A 19,371-nucleotide genomic window follows, 5' to 3' on the forward strand; every position below is an offset into this window, starting at 1 on the left:
TAGATATCTCATTTAAACAAGCTACACAAAATTTAGAAAAAATTTCTGAAACTGGAAAAGTTTTTTACACAATATTCAATTGATTTCCATCATATCAAAAATTTATTTTATTTTTAATTTATATGACATAGTTTGAATGATTGTGGTTTGGGTAATGATATATACACACCTCTTTTTTTATACACTTCATTTCCACCTATTTTTATTTCTATCTCTCTCATCTTATTATCTATCACATCTTATACTTTCTCACTCTAACTTTTTATTTTCTTCCTATCTCTCTCTTCCTCCACCTTATTCCACCTCATTTTGAGGTGTGAATAAATAATTATTGATTGTGATTTTACACCGGTGAATAGTATACATCAAAAATTAAACTCATCGTGAATATACAAGTTGGTATGTAAAGTACAAAGTACAAACCCATTATTTTATGCTATATATATTATTTAAACTTTGGTTGCCCAAACAAATGACTGTGTCTGGGGTCTTTAATTTGTCTCCTTCATCTCTCTCTTGCTTTGCTTCTTCTTCTTCTTCTCTTCAGCTCTCTTTCTACTCCCTTTTCTTTATCTGCACTCTCCTTCTGTCTGTTTATCAATTCCTTTTCCATCAACACAACTTTTTTTTATATTCACTCCACTCACCACTTCTCTTAAAATAAACCATAAACACAAAAGCAAGGGTTTTTTAAAACATAGTTTGCTCTACTATTTTTTACTAATATCAATATTTTTTTTCCTTTTTTTATGAATAAAAATTGTATATCTCTCTCTTCGTTTGATATGTCCATGGCTGGTTTGGATTTAGGCACACCATCATCATCACACTTCCTTCAAAACCTCCACAGAGAAGATCACTTCAACCTTCAGCAGCAGCAACAGCAACAACCACAGGAATCGGAGGAAGAACCCAACCACAACTCCGACCCGTTTTCAGCTGAAGATGGACCACGCTCCGGCGACTTGGTTGGCCGTCGACCACGCGGCCGGCCACCGGGGTCGAAGAACAAGCAGAAGCCGCCGGTTATCATAACTCGGGAGAGCGCCAACACGCTCCGGGCACACATCCTTGAAGTTGGGAACGGCTGCGACGTGTTTGACTGCGTCGCCACCTACGCGCGGCGGCGCCAGCGCGGGATCTGTGTGCTCAGCGGCAGCGGCACCGTCACCAATGTCAGCCTGAGGCAGCCGGCGTCTGCGGGATCCGTTGTTTCCCTCCATGGAAGGTTTGAGATACTGTCACTCTCGGGATCTTTTCTGCCGCCGCCGGCTCCGCCGGGGGCAACCAGCTTGACGATTTACTTGGCCGGAGGGCAGGGGCAGGTAGTTGGTGGGAGTGTGGTGGGGGAGTTGACCGCGGCGGGTCCCGTGATTGTGATCGCGGCCTCGTTCACCAACGTGGCTTATGAGCGGTTACCTTTGGATGAGGAAGAAGAACAACAGCTTCAGATGCAACAACCACCTACGCCTGGTGGTGGTGGCGGCGATGTGGTGACCACCAACGCGTTTCCAGACCCGTCGTCGGGGCTTCCGTTTTTCAACTTGCCGCTGACGACGGCGATGCAGAGTAATGTTTCATTGCCAGCTGTGGATCATGGTTGGGCGGGAAATTCGGCGGCGGCACGTTCTTCATTTTGAGGGTGTTTGTTTGTTTTGTTAATCTAATGTGGTTGAATATTGATCCATCGCTAGTTGATGATCAAACTATGGTGAATTGAGGTCAGCAAATTCATGCACTTCATTTATATGATGATATAATTTAGGTCATCTTCATCTTGTTTTCTTGTTTCTGTTGCTCATGGATTGTAAGATGTAGTAGTGAGTTTGAGTTGTACTTGTTCGACTTAATTAATTGGTGTACTCTCATGGGTTTTGGTATATGAATATCGATCTTTGGGATTATTCCCTTGTGTCTACTATGTATATGGTGAACTAGTTATACATCTTAGTCAGTTTCTTACTTTTTCTGCTTTAAATGTTAATTTGAGGGATTCAGACTTTAGACAAGCATTTACACAGGCCACATGGATGGCACACCTTGTTGTCGTTAAACATGAAGCAATATAGTAGCTCCCATACCAACTAGCCATTATTTTTAGATTTTTCACCTTTCTACTTCACATCTCAACTTGCAGGTTGGTTTCTATTTTAAATACCATCCAGCTAAAAACAACTTCCCTCCATGGTTTAATGTATCAATAATTAAATATCTCTCTATATATATAGATATATCTATATTTTGTATGTATAGGTACTTAAGTTTTGGCATTGAATTTACTGTGATTAATTTATTCCTGGAAGAACTCATCAACAATCGCACATATATAAGATCAGATTTAATTATATTTGCTTGATCAGACTGAACTATAAATCACACTCTTGGTTCTGCATTGCTTATAAAAAATAAAAAAACTCTTGGTTCTACATTTATCAGTCTTCACAAGTGTACTGGTATGGGCGTATCAGCTTTATGTATTGGGCTTCCCATTATTGGTACAATTATTGGGCCAGGCGACCCATGATCCCTAGCGGGTCAAAACCAAGCTATAAAAGACAGACACCACCCAAGCGGTGGGGGATCTAACATTTTCACGCATTTTTCATCTTGTTTGTTCCTTATCGCTCTCAATTGCTTAGCCCTTGCTTGATTTTTCATTGGTCTATTTTACATTCCTTTCGTTCTAAATCGATTAGCCCGAGAGGATAGTTCCATACCGGAATATTGGCGCCCACCGTGGGGCCAGGTAAAACTTCCCCACTTCCACAAATTCATCCGTCACCGGATCATCATGACAAGCTTTTCTCCAACCACCGCTTTCATCCTTTTCCCTTGCCAATCCTCATCTGGAGTTCAAATATGTTATCTCGCATTTCATCATTGGTCACAAGCAAGTAACTAAGTTTCATGGCAGCGTACAACCGATATCAATCCTCTTCTCTGAATTTACAATCGCTAAGCACCATTTTTCTCTTCATCATCCTCTGAGCCGTCATCATCGATCTGCCACCAAACTACCCATAATTCACAAAACCAGAAAACAAAATAGATCGAGGAAAAGGGAAGGGGACGAAGAGGAGAACAGAAATTCGCAGCGGCGCGGTCTCCAACGGCGGGGCGGAAGTTCAGGCGCGGGCGAAATTGATGCTTGACGACGGGATATACAATTTCAACCGCCAATTAGGAGTTGAAGCCATCACTTTTGAGTTGAAACCGCCCACTCAATATCAACCGCCAACTCTAAATTTAATAGCCATTTTGTCTCAACTGCCACTTCGGAGTTGGAACCGCTCATTTTGTCTCAACCGCCATCTCTGAATCGAAATTGTTCATACTTGCATATGAGTTGCATCAAACCAAATTGATTCAGGACCATTCCAATAGATCCTTGTTTCTTCAAATTTTTCTTCTACTTTTTGTTTCGGTTCTGTTTCCATTAGATTTGTGCTTTGATTATCAATAGTTTAAAATTAATTTCATCATTCTCTTCTGTGCTTTTGATATGAGACAGAGAGGAGCATGGTAGATTAAGAAGAATAAGCCTATGAGTTGGAGCATGCCAACTGTTTGACGAAATGCTTCAGAAAAGCATTGTTTTTTTGCATGCCACAGTTTTAGAATCGGCACAAAGAGGATGACTTCTTTCCTGTTGCTGGTAGCGGTACATCCAGTGTCGGCATAGCGGAGAGTGATTGCAAACAAAATGGCAGATTATTGATTTTGGTTGAGCAAACTGAGGCGATGGTGACTAGGCGAACTGATTGACATTAGTGTTCGAACAATGCCAAGAACTGGAGTCCAAATGACATGTTGGGTTTGCACATTCTAACTTATCTTTATCTGAATTTTTATGTGTTGGATGAAATGTTTATGTGCTTGTGTTAATCAGTAATTGAATATGAGTCTGAATGTATGTTGACATGTTTGAGTTCATTATGTGAAAATTATGGTGAAATTAATCTTATCTGTATTGTGAAGCTATTAAATAGAATGAGTGATCATTTGATTTTGGTAATTGAAGCATGTTAACCTTCTTTCCTAAACAATGCATATTTCTTATGCTTTGTGCTTGCTGAACAGTTTTTAAAAGTGTTTAAAGGGAAATATTCTTGAACCTGTTATTTTAAGCTCTACGTGCTATGCTACTTGTTTTGCTGTGATTTTGATTCTGATGTTTGTGTTGCAAAGCATGATTTGCTTGTTTCTGCTATTTATGCTTTGAAGCATGATTTGCCATGAGTTGGGCCAAATGAAAGAAAGTGGCAGAGTAGGCTGTAAAATGGTCTTTGATACAGGAAAAGTGAGTGTCTTAAGGACATTGGTTACATTTTGAACTTCATGCTTTGATAGTCATTAGTTAATTAGTTAGTTCTTTTACTTAATTGTGCTAAGTACTTCCCTATTAATGTTCATAATGTTTTAGTCTTTCCTCACTTATTGCGCTCATCCATACCTGCTAGTTTTGTACTATCAATTATCCTGTCAATGCCATTCAGTTTTGAAGTAAATGGACATTGTATCAAAACAGAATTATGCTTGGTTATATTTGTTTTAAATATACACGCCTGTGCTGGAACTGATTTTATTTCGGATACTTTATTTAAGCTGAAAATCTGCACATAGAGCACATATTTCAGGATCTTAAAGAGGGTGAAAATTCCAAGTTTTCCACCATGCTTGTATTTTAACATTTTATTGGATTATTTAACTATTGCAATTGTGAACTCAGAAAAAGCTCCTGGGAGTTACTGCTTCTCAGAATCTAATACAGTTTACTTGCGAAAATGAGGATTGTGAAAGCCGCTGGGTAAAGGAATACTTCTGGCACATCGACTGTTTTAGGAAGCTCAATGTCAAGGTTAGACGCAAATTGGACCGCCCTTCCAAAGTCTCAAAGGCGCAAAGATATGGCATATGTGTTGGTGACTTTCAAAAGTGTCCTTCGCCGGGAGGTTGGTTCGCTTATCAGCCCCTTCATGGCAGATTTGATTTGTTTCATGCTATCCGTAAATCAGGTGATGAGTTGATTAAAAACAGTCAAAGCATAAAACATTATGTACAGAAAAAGAAAGGAGCAACAGGTATGCACTCTTTTCTCTACCCCAGGCGGGAGAGTTTTTAACGAGGCATAACCTTTTTAAAAATGTTCAAGGGCGTAACATTTCATATGCACTCTTTTCTCTACCCCAGGCGGGAGAGTTTTTAACGAGGCATAACCTTTTTAAAAATGTTCAAGGGCGTAACATTTCATTTCTTCCCATAGCGGAAACTTATCAACTAAGGTCTATCAATTGGGCGACGTCAGACAATTGAGAAAAGAGTAAGTCTCTTAAAACAAGAGCATTTGACCACGAATTCATAAGCACAGTCTTAAATTGGATTTAAGCTTGTCCAAAATAAGCACAAGTCTCCACGCGAGCATATTAATGAAATCAAATATCGTGACTTTGATTTCCATGAATAACTATGTCAAAAATAAAAATTTTGACTAAGTTATATACACAAAGGCCTTATGATTCCAAAGTAGTTGATTAAGTTTAAACTTTACAAAATTTCTGAGATTTACTCAAGAGTATTTTACTATATACAGTAAAGAAAGGCGGGATGATTCTGATGAAAAGTCGTATTCGAACTTGATAGAAAAATGATAAGATTATTGGGCGATATTAAACAATATCGTCCTTTGGGTGATATTAAACAATATCGTTTTTTATGATAAAGTTCATCTTACAAAGGATGCATTACACTGAGCATAGATGAATGTGCAAGCGATGTGAAGTAAGTGTGTTCCATATTATTGATTTACATTTAAGTCTTTAACTTTTATTTTGTCTAAGTTTCAAATTATTGTGCATTATTACTTGTGGTATTATGAGAGCAGGTTGTGATCATGGTTTAGGGGAAGAGAAAATTAATCATGATAATGACAGTGAGGCTGTGATTGATGCGAAGAGACGATTTGGGTTGCACACGCTACACAAAGATCAAGAAGTAACAACATAAGTTGAAATGACAAAGGAATGATTACTTAGCTTTTTTATGCCTTTTAAAATTTTGATTTTGGAGCCTGTGTGCCCATTATTTCCTTTGCACATTTTGGGCGTGTCAATTACTTGTTAGTCTTTGTATAGTGTTGGGTGAGTTGATTACTTGTGGGCTTGATCAGAAGACACACTTCATCTTAAAGTTTTTAAGACTTGGTGTCTTGTGGGCTTGTGTACTGGTATGGGCGTATCAGCTTTATGTATTGGGCTTCCCATTATTGGTACAATTATTGGGCCAGGCGACCCATGATCCCTAGCGGGTCAAAACCAAGCTATAAAAGACAGACACCACCCAAGCGGTGGGGGATCTAACATTTTCACGCATTTTTCATCTTGTTTGTTCCTTATCGCTCTCAATTGCTTAGCCCTTGCTTGATTTTTCATTGGTCTATTTTACATTCTTTCGTTCTAAATCGATTAGCCCGAGAGGATAGTTCCATACCGGAACAACAAGCTAGTTATTGGTAAACTCAATTGCCTAATTAATGTATGTTTATCGTGGCTAGCTAGCAGTCATATCACATGTCAGATGCATTATGTTTCTCCCTAACATTTTGTTTGAGGCTGATGTGGAAGTGAAAACTGGTATTCATCAATACATTCAATAACTTAATTTTTTTTAGTTATAAGACAAAATTGAAGTGAATAGAAAGTACAACGAAGATTTCAACTCAATACAAAAATAAGAGTTTAGCAAACAGAAAAGAGTACGTTGTCTCAGATTCAATTTTCAATTTTCTATTTTCATGGTCAGATGTTATACGATGAAACCTATATAGCTCTTAGATTAAGTGATGAGCTAGTGAATTAAAAGTCCAGTTCTCCAGCTAGTAAATTAATCATCTTTTGGTAGAAAAGGGGTCGTCTTTGCCTAAAGGTAAATGCCCTAACCTTTTAGCGGAGCAATGGAGAAGAGAAGTGATCAGCATGCAGATAATTAGCTTCATGTTGCCTTCCACATATTAAAACCCCCATTTGGTTTATCTATGTGCTTAAGCTTGCTAGTTATCAACATAATTATAGATTGTGGGGAATTGTTCTTTTCTAACTAAGTCGCTGAGCACTTTGGATTTGCACCAGCTTAATTACAATATATGCTTAGCTTGGGGCCTATAAAAAATACTAATGCTTTGCTTGGGTTTTAGACATATTGCTCATCTTTCAAATCTGAAAGATCATTGCATGCAATTAATTTGTAGTTAAGTTAGAGAGGACATGAGTTGTATAACTTACATCATGTATGATTAAATAGCTAGCTTCCTAATTAATACCTAATTACTAATATTAATTAGGAAGCTATTTAGGTTTGTTTAAATTACACCGGTGTACCGGTATTTATAAGCAATTTATATTAGTTCCGTCTCCTTTTTTTTACGTTGAAAGATTAAATTACACCCTCCAAGAATTGAATCGTGGATCTTTCCCTCCCCAACTCATATGAACTATCATTCAGAGAGATTAGATCCATCTCAAATTAGCAATGAGAATTGAGAACTCTAATTAGTTTCCTCTTTTTATTGTATTCGGGTTAGCACCTCTTGTGTTGTTTTGAATGCAATCATTTGATTTATAAAAAAATAGAACTTTAATTAAAAACAAAAAATAGTGAAAGTTACCTTAGAATATAACGCCCCTTACATTTGAGTTTCTTAGAGCATCTCCAATGCATAGTTGCTAGTTGGGTTGCTTAAAAACTATTTCGGTGGGTCCAAATTGACACATAGGATTTAAACAACCCAATCAGAATTCGCTCAAACAACGGTTGCTTAGTTTACTTTTAGTTGGGTCTCATTATACCTCTTATATTTATATTATTTCAAGGTAATGACACTATAGAAGTACATGAATCAAAGAGAAAATATGATTTTTTAGTCAAAAAGTAAGGAGAGAGAAAATAAGCAACCGTTGCTTAAATAAGCAACCGTTGCTTAAATAAGCAATCGTTGCTTAAATTTAAGCAACCCAACTACCACGTTATGTTGCTCCAGTGGTGCTCCAAAATAAGCAACGTTGCTTAAGTTGCCAACTAGATTTAAGCAACCCCATTGGAGATGCTCTTAAGAAGGTTAATTGCAAGTTTACCCTAAATTTATTTATTTATATATGTAGATCAGCCAATTATAGGGGTAGCTGCTAGGTTGCCGGCGCCCACGGCTTAAATATTGCAATTTAAGAAGTAACGTCAACTAACTTTAATTATTCATTCTCCACTTAAAATGCTTTGCGTTTTCTTATGGAGAAAACAAAGTGCTGGCTTTTAATTTGCGCACAGACACAGTAGTGAAGCCATACCGTGCTTTGTCCAAACAAGTTGAAGCGGCGCTTCATAGTTATCCGATACTCGCATTAGTTGATTGATTCCATTAAGCACATCATTTTAAGGATATATGCTTTCAATATACTGGTTTTCTCTGTCCAACCAATCTTCAGATAGTTAGATTACTAATCAATATGTGGTGTTCAATCACTAATCTGGTCTCATTTCTTAAACTGATTTCTTCATGTGTCTTATGTATCTCTGGATCATACTCTAATAGGATAAGGATCCTTTCAATTGTATAACAATCTTGACCATGTCAAGTTGCATCATCTTATGACTGACTGAAAAGATAAATTATTGCAATTAATTAAATGGGAAAATAGATGACAAAGGTTTGAATTAATTAAATTATCAAACTGACTAAGTCGTTTGTGCAATATAATCATTTCATTTTAATGTTTGCACCCATTTGTTCCTAAGCTGGCTGTCAACTTCGTTCGTATATTTTAATATAATCATACCTAGGGAGCAGTTGAGTTTTATATTTTTCAAAAGAAAACATTTAGTTTGTGTTTTGATATAATTATGTGTATTATGTGTACGTGTGTTTGTGGAACATAGCTGAAGTGATTACTGATAATCACGTTTCGAGCTGCTAATGGTGTTGTCGTGTAGCGGCCATGCCCATGATGGATGGGCTTAAACATGATAATGATGTCGATCTCAGAGTACTATGGAGTTGCTTTGAGTTTCTTAATCAAATTTTAAATAAAAAATGGTGGTGTCGGAGTAATGACTACTATAAATTGAAGTCATGATGTAGATATGTGTTTATATCACTTCATGTATGATAAAAATTGTTGATTTAATTATAACTATACTGCAGTAACTCAATCCAAAAGACATTGAGGATTAACATATTTATAAAATCCACAAAAGAATATGGTTGGGATTCATCATTAATATATGATCAAGGACACCTGCCAAAATAAACATATATATGATCAATGACATTGTGCAACCCATAATTTTAGAAAAATCGGTAGAGAGATAAAAGAAAAAAGTATATTGTGTAGCTGTACTAGTGAGTAGATCAACTGACACAAATGTTGTTATAACTTAAGAAAGATTTTGGGTTTAAGTTCATGTTAATGCAGTGCGTTAAATACTTAGTAGAAAGAATTTTTCCGCTTAAAAAAACCATATCCTTAAACATGATTGTCTCAGTGGATAATCCTGATAGTTTAAACTTTAAAATAAGCGGGGGATCGAGTTACTTCTCTTTAATAAGCCACCTTAAGGACATTAGATGAGCCCATTAAGCGCAGTCGACCCACTACCGAAACACATGTCTATTGGGCCAACATTGGTTGTAAGTCATGCTGTGTTAAAAATATATTAGAATTTAGAATGTGAGGCCTTTGACAAAAATAAAACAAGAAGAAGGTGAAGCCTGATTCGGAGGCCTTTTTTATTTTGTAAAGAGATCATTGGCAAATTGCAGTGCTGTGTCCAGCTGCACATACTCATTAACATGGGCCTATATATATCTTGTCTGCAGTGCTTCTACTTACATTTAGCCCAAAAGACAAAAGGCACATATAGTGATAGTTTCATTCCTTTTTCAACTGTAGGCATTAGTCAATACTTCATTTATTTAGGCTATAAAACATGCCAGCAATCCCGGGAGCTGATCGATAACCACATGTCAACCAACTAATCCATCTGCGTAATCAGGAGGAAAAAATATGAAATATTAACCATGAATTGAAAAACTAATGATTAAAAATACTCAAATAAGCATGTTTCAGAAGACAAATTAATAAGTTATGCTTCACTTCAAAGTTCAAACTCGATTTTGAGCAAAATTAATTTTACAAAATCAAGATAGTTGATAATCACCTAATTATCTGAGATTGTAGTACACACACTAAATTCCAAACTCCAACCATGTGAACTTGTAAATTAGTGCCAGACAGCCCGGTCAAGAGAGAGGTAAGGATGGTGATCAATTAATCATCCAATCAATTAATTTGTGCAATTTGATTGCTTCACGTAGGGATACAGAGAAAGTAGCTAGCGCCGATTCTATTTCAGTTCAAAACTTCAAAGAAAGCATTAAATGTACGTTTCATTTAAGCCTCTGGAGCCTGGACGAAGTGACCTTTCCAACAACCACCCACCTCCCTCAAAGTGTCACCTACGTTACCTGGCAAAAAATTAATCAAGCTTCACAATATTTTTCCTGCAAGATTTCATTAATGTAATCTAGAATTATTATTTTTATAACCATTAACCTAGAATTAATTATTAATGCAAGTAAAGATTAGAGAAAATTTTGGCATAATACAGGAGCGATGAAAGCCAAGCATATGGCTTGTGTTGTGTTTATGTACAAGAAAGGAAAGTATGAAACAGAAATTAACAGACACCAACCATATATCAAGTGAATGTATGATCAAGGTTTAATTTCGTAATAAAAAGAAAGAGTAAGATCAATTGATGAGTATAATAATATGTTTAATTTGTAATGGTAAGTGTTAATTATTAGACACACAATACAAGTAGCTAGGTGTTCCTAATTTCGTGTCTTACAAAAAGAACTGAAATTTGTGAAACAGAGTATACCTCTAATATAATTGAGATGATTAATTACATATCCTGAGCATAGAAATCAATAATCTCCTTCAAATTAAGCTGGAACAGAGAAGAAGCATCATTGTTCATGAGCCACAACATGTGCTCAAACAAGATGTCATCCACATCCACAAAGATGATCTTCCTCTTGCTTGTTGTAAAATGGTGGAAATGATTCTTCTTCTTCTCCGCTGCAGGGACCTTCCTCATGGAGATATCCATCAAAAGCCTAAACGGATTCTCTTGCAAGATGAAAGGGTCCACCAGAAACACCCTCTTCTCTTTTCCGACCACCACCATCACGCGGCTGTCGGAATATTCTTCCTCCAACATCCCATCGTCGGTAAGAGGCCTGTAGCTCAGCCGTGAGCCCATGGAGCGCCGCCGTATCAACGAAACTGGCATCACCAAACAATCCATGAATATTATGAATTGGAAGATCGATGATCGATGGAGTTTATGTGTGTGGCTTAAGAACCTGCAACAATTAATTAACACTTGAAATGTGGTAGGTTATAGGTGCATATTGGGTAAATATATATAGTATGGTGGAAATTAATTGATTAATAATTAATATATTATAGGTGGCCAGAGAGGAAAGAAAGGGTTACTTTGGATGGATGTATATTTCATTTCATTGTCGGGATGTATTCAGCAAGTGGGAAAGTAGCCGTTGCTGAAAGGTCCCCTGGACTGCAAGAGAACACTGTGGTAAGGCTACGCTCATGAGGTGGCGCGTGTAAGCGTGACACGTTGTTTATCTCCTTTACTCAAGGTAAGGTAGGAGTGGCGCGTGGGGAAGCTTGTGAATAGATTGGGTTAGGTAGGCTCCACTGAGAATCTGACACGCAACTTCCAAAACTCGTTAACAGCCGCGGCTTCTAAAGTTTATACTACAACTGTATATGAAAACGTAATGACACGAGTCACTACTAGGATTTAACAACTTCCAGCTATTTTGTGGAGAATTTTATGTAGACAACTTATTCAATAAATTATTGTCTCATTCTTTCACATGTGTGAAGAGTTATAGTCAATATTTTTATCAATATTCAGTATTAATATAATTATTTCATTTTAGACAACTCCCCAAAAATATTTAAAATAAGTGTAAAATTAAGATGATTTAACTCAAATCTTACTAAAATAGAAGCAGTTGCATCATTGTATTACTATTTCCTTTACAAAAATCATTGTAGTTGAAATCTTCTTCTTTTATTTCTTATGAAGTGGCTTCAAAGCAAAAGATCAAACTTCATAAATCACAACTCTCTTGTAGTTAAAATATTCCTAGTTCCATAATTACTGTGTGCTGACTATATTAAGGCATGCAATTGAGAATTATGACAAGAGAGTTGTGATTAATGAATCGAAGACACAAATTTTTAAGTTTTTGAGGGATCCAGTCTCAAAAAAGCTTAAAAGTTGGAAGAAAAAATTAAATCAGAACAGTTAATTTTTCTTGTCCTGTGGTTACTTGGATAGAGGATCATGCTGTGGGTCTTGAACCTATCCTTCAATCTGATGTATTTACGGCTTCAGCCTATTTTGAGTAATTGAAGTATGAATTATTCCTGAAAAAACATTAAATCTTGCACCTTACATAGAACATGTGTGATTATCAAATACTCCTACTCCAGGATAACAATCTATATATATAAGTAAAACACACTTGAACCATTACATTAAATACATTAGTAAAGATTGCATGTATTATAATGCATTAAGTAATAACAAATTATCTTTGTAATAAATATATTAAATAATAAAATTAAAAACTGAAAAAAAAATTGTATTGTCAAAAGCTATTCAACTACCTACATTAAATATTCACAAAAATATCTATATTAAATAATAATAGTGATAATTTTAAAAAATAACTTGAGTTGACAAATATTAAGAATTAAAATTAATTAATTATAAATAATATTTATAATTAATTAATTTATATAAAATAGATTAATAAATATTTTTATTAAATAATTATTGATAGTTAAAACTAAGTTAATTAAATTATGAGATATATATTAATTATGTTATGTAAGTCATGCAAGTATCCATTGGTAGTATGTTTGATCATTTTTTCAATAAAGTTCTTTATGCTATAAAAAAAATAGAATAATTTAATTAAATTTATATGTCAAAATAGTTTAATTTTAAATTTTTTGGTTAGTTATAATTTTGATTTAAAATATATTTTCGAATAATATTTAATATGAGTTTATTATCTCCTATGAGGTTTATCATTGTTGCACTCATCTACAATAGACTAAAAATGTAGTATGTAATGAAGTATTTAATAAAGTTCCTAAATGAAATCATATTTGATATAGCTACAATATTTCTTCATTGATAAAAAAATAACAACCATTTTTAACCAACTTTCACTTTTGCACATTATTATGCTACACGAGCTTAAGAATCTTTTTTAACTAAGTCTTATAATTTATTTGTGTTAACCACATCTATCTTCTACTGAGGGAATCATGTTCTCCTCAAGTTTAGTGAAAGTTAAAGGTTTATCATAAAGTGCATTCCTTAAGGGCGGAATCTCAGGGATCTAAAGAGTTAATTTTAACCGTTGTAATAGACATTCATTAGGTTTGACGATTTGTTTTTTCAAATTGTCTCATGGGGTTTTATAATTTTTTACTTTCTATAAAACTATATAACATTTATCGAGTAAGATAAATTATTATCTTAATTCATAATTAAATTAAAAAATATATGCTCTTACAAACTGCAGATTAACTAATTAAATACTCATTATGCAATAAATAGTATAAATTTTATATGTGTCACTAAGAATATGTTTTGACATTAAACTTTCATTAGCACACTTCCCATAAAGTTTCAACTAAAAATCCTACTTTGATGGCCAAAACATGAAAGCAAGAGATAAATACCACTTTATAAAAGTCTGTTTACTTTTATAGATGATTTTACACAAACACGGACTAACTTATTCAGCTCTAATTATATATTTTCATCATTTTACTTAACATTGAGAGTGCATTACTATTTAAACATATAATCACCAAATAAATTGAAGATAATTTTTATTAAAAAAACATAAAATATAAAATATGTGCTTTAATATACTAAAAAATTAACCCAAGAGGGGTAGCTCAGTTGGCAACGCAGGCTGAGTGTGTGTGAAGAGCTCTCGGGTTCGTTCCCCACACAATATACTATAGGAGAGGGATGAGAAGCCTTAATTGTGACTAAATCTCGAATCTGTCGGTATATCCAAAGGGTGACCGGTATCAAATGTTTATTACAAAAAAAAACTAAAAAAATTAGTGTACAATAATTTTTTTATTGAGCTTCATTAATGTAATTACATTACATATGTTTATCATATTCTTAATAACCTACTATTCAATAATTTGTCATATTACATAAATTATTTTAACAAATAATAGACACAATAACTTAAAAACAAACCCGTGCAACGCACGGGTTTAATTTCTAGTTAATTGGAAGTTTTACTTATTTTTTATAGCAAAATTTACTTATTTAAAACGAAATAAAGTGCATGGTAAGTTAATCATCAACGAAAACACTATTGTTGGTTGTTTTCGACGTTGACCTTGTTATTATCAAACAAAAAAATGGTGATAATTTTGTTTTTTTAGTAAAGACCAGGCATTGGCATGTGCATTTTGTTCGGTGAAAGTTATAAATATACCTAACTACTAAAATGGAAGCTAGAAAACAGAGACTTGAAATGGTTGTTTTAGTTACGAGATTAGGTAAACGCGTTTTTCGATTGTGATTTCCTATGATTTGGTCTGTCGGTGATAAAAATTTCTCAGTGCGTTTGATGTGTCAATTGCGTGTATTAATGTTCCTCAATTCATTTGTTTGTTTAGATTTTTGTTTTAACCGATTTTGAAAATTTTAAAAGTTAGAACTAATTTTAAAAAGGTCCTTACTATGGGTAGAATTAGAAATCATTAACGAAGTATGTGTGAAATGGATTATGATGGTTTTGCCCCAAATTTATGTCTCATTATTTCCTGTCCCACAAACAATCGTATAAAGTTATAACTAGTAGTATTCATATATTTTCGGGAAAGAGGACACTAAACACAAATGATACATCAACCAAGTAAATCTTGACGAATTGATAATTTCAGCTAGAGTTAGACCAACATAATATCTAAAAGATTTCAGGTGCAACAATTCATGTCCTGTAGGGTACATTGAGTTGCATTTAAATTGTTACAGGGTCGTTGATCACACCCAAGAAATCATCTTTAATGGTACCGATGCAGAACTGCAAAAGAAAAACAGGGGTAATGAACAATATTAGAAAAATGAGCTCTAGAAGACACTGGAGCCTAAAATCAATAAATATACCACATCCAAAGAACAAAGGCAAAGCAATTTAATAGTCCAGTACTTGTGCATTAGTACTATAAGTCTATAAATAAAGCATGTGCATTAGCATCAAAACTCATCACGAATTGGTACAAAAACCAGTGTCATATGCTTGCTAAAATTTCCACTAGACTACAAGGCCATTGGTATCACGAGTTATTGAAGACATCTTCACACAGCATAGAAGATAATCATGGCAGGAACGAAAAAGGTGTTTCTTATTTTATCAAAATTTTCTCGGTGCAAACAGTAACTTGAGAAATTTGGAGGAACTAGCATAAACTAAAAGGATCTTTGATGAGGAACTTATGCAAAGAGATCTGCAGAGAAACAAGCTATACTGTTGCTATTAACAGCTTTCATATCCTATTAATTTGAACGTTTCAAAGCAGTATTTAGCATAAAGCTGATGGGGCTTTAACAGCATTCATGAAGACAAAGTAAAAGATGTAATATATATTCATAAAAACTAAGTAAAAGGTGTAAAGTATATGGGCATACAATTTCAGTAGCGTCTACTCGAGTCCCAATTATCTTAAGTCTCACTTCACTATCTTTCTGAATCTTAACCTGCAAAAGACCAATTGATTAATATTTAATACCAACAATACAAAGGAAAAAAACATGATAATGAATCCACAAAACGAAACAAAAAATCTTGCTCTCTTCTTTCAAACAAAAAGTTATAAATGATTCGTACTGATGCATCTGAAGTAGTGTAATTTGGCATATCTCCAGACTGGAACTCCATATCATCTGGAATCAACTGAGAGGGAAAAAAAGGTCTTAACCGACAAAAGAATATTTAAAGGTACAAGCTGAACTTGAAACATATCATGTTGCATAGTAATGACATAAACTACAAAAGAAAATGGAAAATAAAACTTAGCGATTCTGAAATTCATTGGATACATCATATCTAAAACTTTAAAAGGTCAACGATTTATGCAAAAATAAAGAACACATTGTGATTTAAAATTAAACGGTATGCATGCATCAGTCAACACTATATAAATTAATCTAGTTTGTACTAGCAAATACTAACAAATGAAGACAGCACATATTGCAGGGGGGGTGGGGCTAGGGTTTTAGTTAAAGATGAGACAGTATAAATAAGGGGGAGAAAGTTTAGAGAGTTTTATCTTTTGTTTTGGAAAGGGGTCTGGAGTGGGAGAGTGCGGTCTCTCAAATACTTGGCTATATCAACGATTCACTTGTTAAAGATGAGACAGTATAAATAAGGGGGAGAAAGTTAAGAGAGTTTTATCTTTTGTTTTGGAAATTAAAGGGGTCTAGAGTGGGAGAGTGCCAGGTCTCTAAAATACTTGGCTATATCAACGATTCACTTGTGAATAAAGACATTTTCTTCCTGTATATTCTGAGTTCTGGCCCAGTTTCTATCACATTTGACAATAATAATAAAGAAACATAATTTTAGTGGGTAAAACAAAGAACAGTGATAACAACCTTCTAGAAATAATTTATAACATTGATTATAGAGACCATTTCTCAAAGGTTATAAAAGAAAAAAACCTTACATGGTTTGAAACGAAGATTTGAACAGGTCCAGCTTCAGCAAAAAATCCCATCTGTACAGACAGAACTCAAACAATTATAAACCACTATATCCACACATTATTGTTAGATAGCTAAATTACACCAAAGAAAGAGGACTTGTACAAACCTTGTTCACCATGGTAACAACAGCTTCTAAAACTTCTCCCTTAAATGGTCTGAAGACAACACATCGGTATTTAACCGGAAATGTCACAGACCCAGTACCATCAAGAATTAACCCTTTTCCAATGTCTTCTATCCCTGTAACTGCCACCACAAATCCATGTCGACCGCTACATGATGGTTGAAAATCCATATGTTACATATGTCCAATGTCCAAGAAATAAATACTATACGCTGAATAAAATTATATATCATTCCAATTAAATGCATGGATGGAGTTACCATTATAAACATATTTAACTGGGGAGGGCATGTTGATAATTGTTTCATTATCCCCCAACCCCCAAAAAAACCCCTTTATATATGTGGAAACTAGAGATACCTGTTAAAAGTAGTTCAAAGGAACACAAATCAAAAGCAAAACTGCATAAAATAAAATCCCTGTCGGTGGGCCAAGATAGGAGGCTCTCTCTGTTCTCGACTCATAGAGGGATTAAAGTCCCTGTTAGCTTGGGGCCTTGGGGTTTCATTATTATTTTGGTGGCCCCTTATTTTAATTGCAAATGTTTCTATCTTAATGAATGAAAACCTTCAATCTAATGTTCCCTGATTATGGAATACATATAAAACCTGTTCTTTTCCATTTTTCACCACCCATTTTCTAGTAAGAAGAAAAATACTGAGATAATCAATCACCTGCATGTGCCTTCAACATCTTTCATTAACTTGGCAACAAGATTATCACGAAGATTACGACCAAAGTAACGTGGGTGCAGCTGCATATTTCGTTCCAGCACTATGTGGAAAAACATTTTTTGAGCCTCCTTTATGCCCAAACCTGAACAATTATTCCTGGCCCGAAAACAAAAAATAAGAGTAGTTTCAAATAAAAACACAAACACATACATTACTAGAAAAGATAAATGGTGCAATCATGCAAGTTTTTAATATACTAAAACAGAATTATCAGAGATAGGAATATGAAACCATGAATGAAAAACCAAAAAAAGAAAAAAACATAAACAAGAAGTAGAAATGGAAAACACTTTGCATCACAAAAATGGAGTTTGATATTTATTTATTACTGTGAAAAAGTAAGTATAGATAGAACTAATAGATTCATCCGAATGAAAACTGAATTAATTGAGTAACTAGTTTGAGATAGGGCAAGCTGCTTGGCTAGGAGCTAAGCTTCGGTGGGCAGTTACTAACTGACTCAGTTAGTAACAACTAACAACCACTACAACAGAATTCTAACTGCCAGAACGGCATAACCGAACCGAAAGGCTAAGAAGACTAACAGAGAAATAGCAATGCAGTAGAAACAATATACAATACAAATACAATGCAGCATAACAAATTGTACTGTACTCTAACAATCAGTAAATGAACACTCTAGAACTATATAGCAGTAAACTAAAAAGGCACTAAACCCTAATGCCATAACAAAGATGAGGAGTCATAGATAATGGGTGATTAGAATGAATGTTTCCCACAAACCAAGATCACCCAAATCATCAATAACAAAAATCCAGTTAATTACATAAAAATTGCAGAAGCAAATAAGGGTTAACAAATAGTGCATTCCAGAAGCCAGTAAGGATTAGAATGAAAAAAAATGATTGGTTGTATCTATGTGTTTAGAATCAATTGGAATGGAATTAAACACTGAACAGAAGCACGAAGATTCAAAGAGTGACGAGATTTCTCAAATTAAACTTACTACTTGGGTTGAGAGAGCTCGTGTACGAAGAACAATATTGCAGACCCAAAAACCCTAATCAATGTACCTCTCTCTCTCACTTTGCTATGTTTTCAGTTCAAAACGCCGTCACTTTCCAACCTTTGCTGCGTTTCGAACCAACCGCGGGAGTTCTAGATGTGAGTAATATAATCATATTTTTGGTACATGAATATAATCATATTTAAATGATAAACATATGCTCCTTTTTTGCTTCTAAAAATTTAGGGAGAGGGTTCAAACCTAAGATTTGATAGGTATATAAAGATCATGTTATACTGCAAGAGCACATAAGTTTTTAAATAGTTTTTCGATCAAGAAAAACAAAGTTTTTAAATAAGTTATTTTTTTATGGTAAAAGTGAATTTATTCATGAATCAACTAAAGCAACATCCGACCGACGAGAGCATACCCGTCAGGCCAGGAGAAAAATTCTCAATCCAGACAAAACAAAAATTTGATAGAGCGAATTTGGCAAAAAAGTTCATCACCATATTCCTAGAACGACAAACATGAAATAAACGAACAGACTGCGAAAGCAACACACCATAAAAAATGATGGTCCGACATATGTTGAATAAGAAAAATCACAACGATATGTCTTCCAAGCATTGGACACAATC

General features: G+C 34.6%; 3 protein-coding genes and 1 long non-coding RNA gene across 4 annotated transcripts; 1 reads left to right on the forward strand and 3 right to left on the reverse strand.

The window, feature by feature from the left end:
* Window positions 1-461: 461 nt before the first annotated feature.
* On the forward strand, window positions 462-1,904 carry LOC130740962 (AT-hook motif nuclear-localized protein 23-like). The gene has a single exon (XM_057593700.1). The coding sequence runs from the start codon at window positions 750-752 to the stop codon at window positions 1,638-1,640; it is 891 nt and encodes a 296-aa protein (XP_057449683.1). The 5' UTR covers window positions 462-749; the 3' UTR covers window positions 1,641-1,904.
* A 7,831-nt stretch (window positions 1,905-9,735) lies between these two features.
* On the reverse strand, window positions 9,736-10,549 carry LOC130740964 (uncharacterized). The gene is made up of 2 exons (XR_009020285.1): window positions 10,207-10,549; window positions 9,736-10,029 (listed from the first exon to the last, which is right to left on the reverse strand). It is a non-coding gene; the product is annotated as an uncharacterized LOC130740964 (long non-coding RNA).
* A 245-nt stretch (window positions 10,550-10,794) lies between these two features.
* LOC130740963 (uncharacterized) lies at window positions 10,795-11,462 on the reverse strand. The gene has a single exon (XM_057593701.1). It carries the CDS (start codon window positions 11,359-11,361, stop codon window positions 10,957-10,959), a length of 405 nt encoding a protein of 134 aa, XP_057449684.1. The 5' UTR covers window positions 11,362-11,462; the 3' UTR covers window positions 10,795-10,956.
* Window positions 11,463-14,983: 3,521 nt separating this feature from the next.
* Window positions 14,984-18,965, reverse strand: LOC130740965 (DNA-directed RNA polymerase II subunit RPB7-like). Its single transcript, XM_057593702.1, has 7 exons — window positions 18,731-18,965; window positions 17,704-17,859; window positions 17,012-17,177; window positions 16,866-16,916; window positions 16,028-16,093; window positions 15,829-15,897; window positions 14,984-15,223 (listed from the first exon to the last, which is right to left on the reverse strand). Exons 2-7 carry the CDS (start codon window positions 17,817-17,819, stop codon window positions 15,161-15,163), a joined length of 531 nt encoding a protein of 176 aa, XP_057449685.1. The 5' UTR covers window positions 17,820-17,859; window positions 18,731-18,965; the 3' UTR covers window positions 14,984-15,160.
* Between the last annotated feature and the right edge of the window lie 406 nt (window positions 18,966-19,371).

This window comes from Lotus japonicus, chromosome 2 (assembly GCF_012489685.1).
Source record: "Lotus japonicus ecotype B-129 chromosome 2, LjGifu_v1.2".
In the NCBI taxonomy this organism is placed as follows: Eukaryota; Viridiplantae; Streptophyta; class Magnoliopsida; order Fabales; family Fabaceae; genus Lotus; species Lotus japonicus.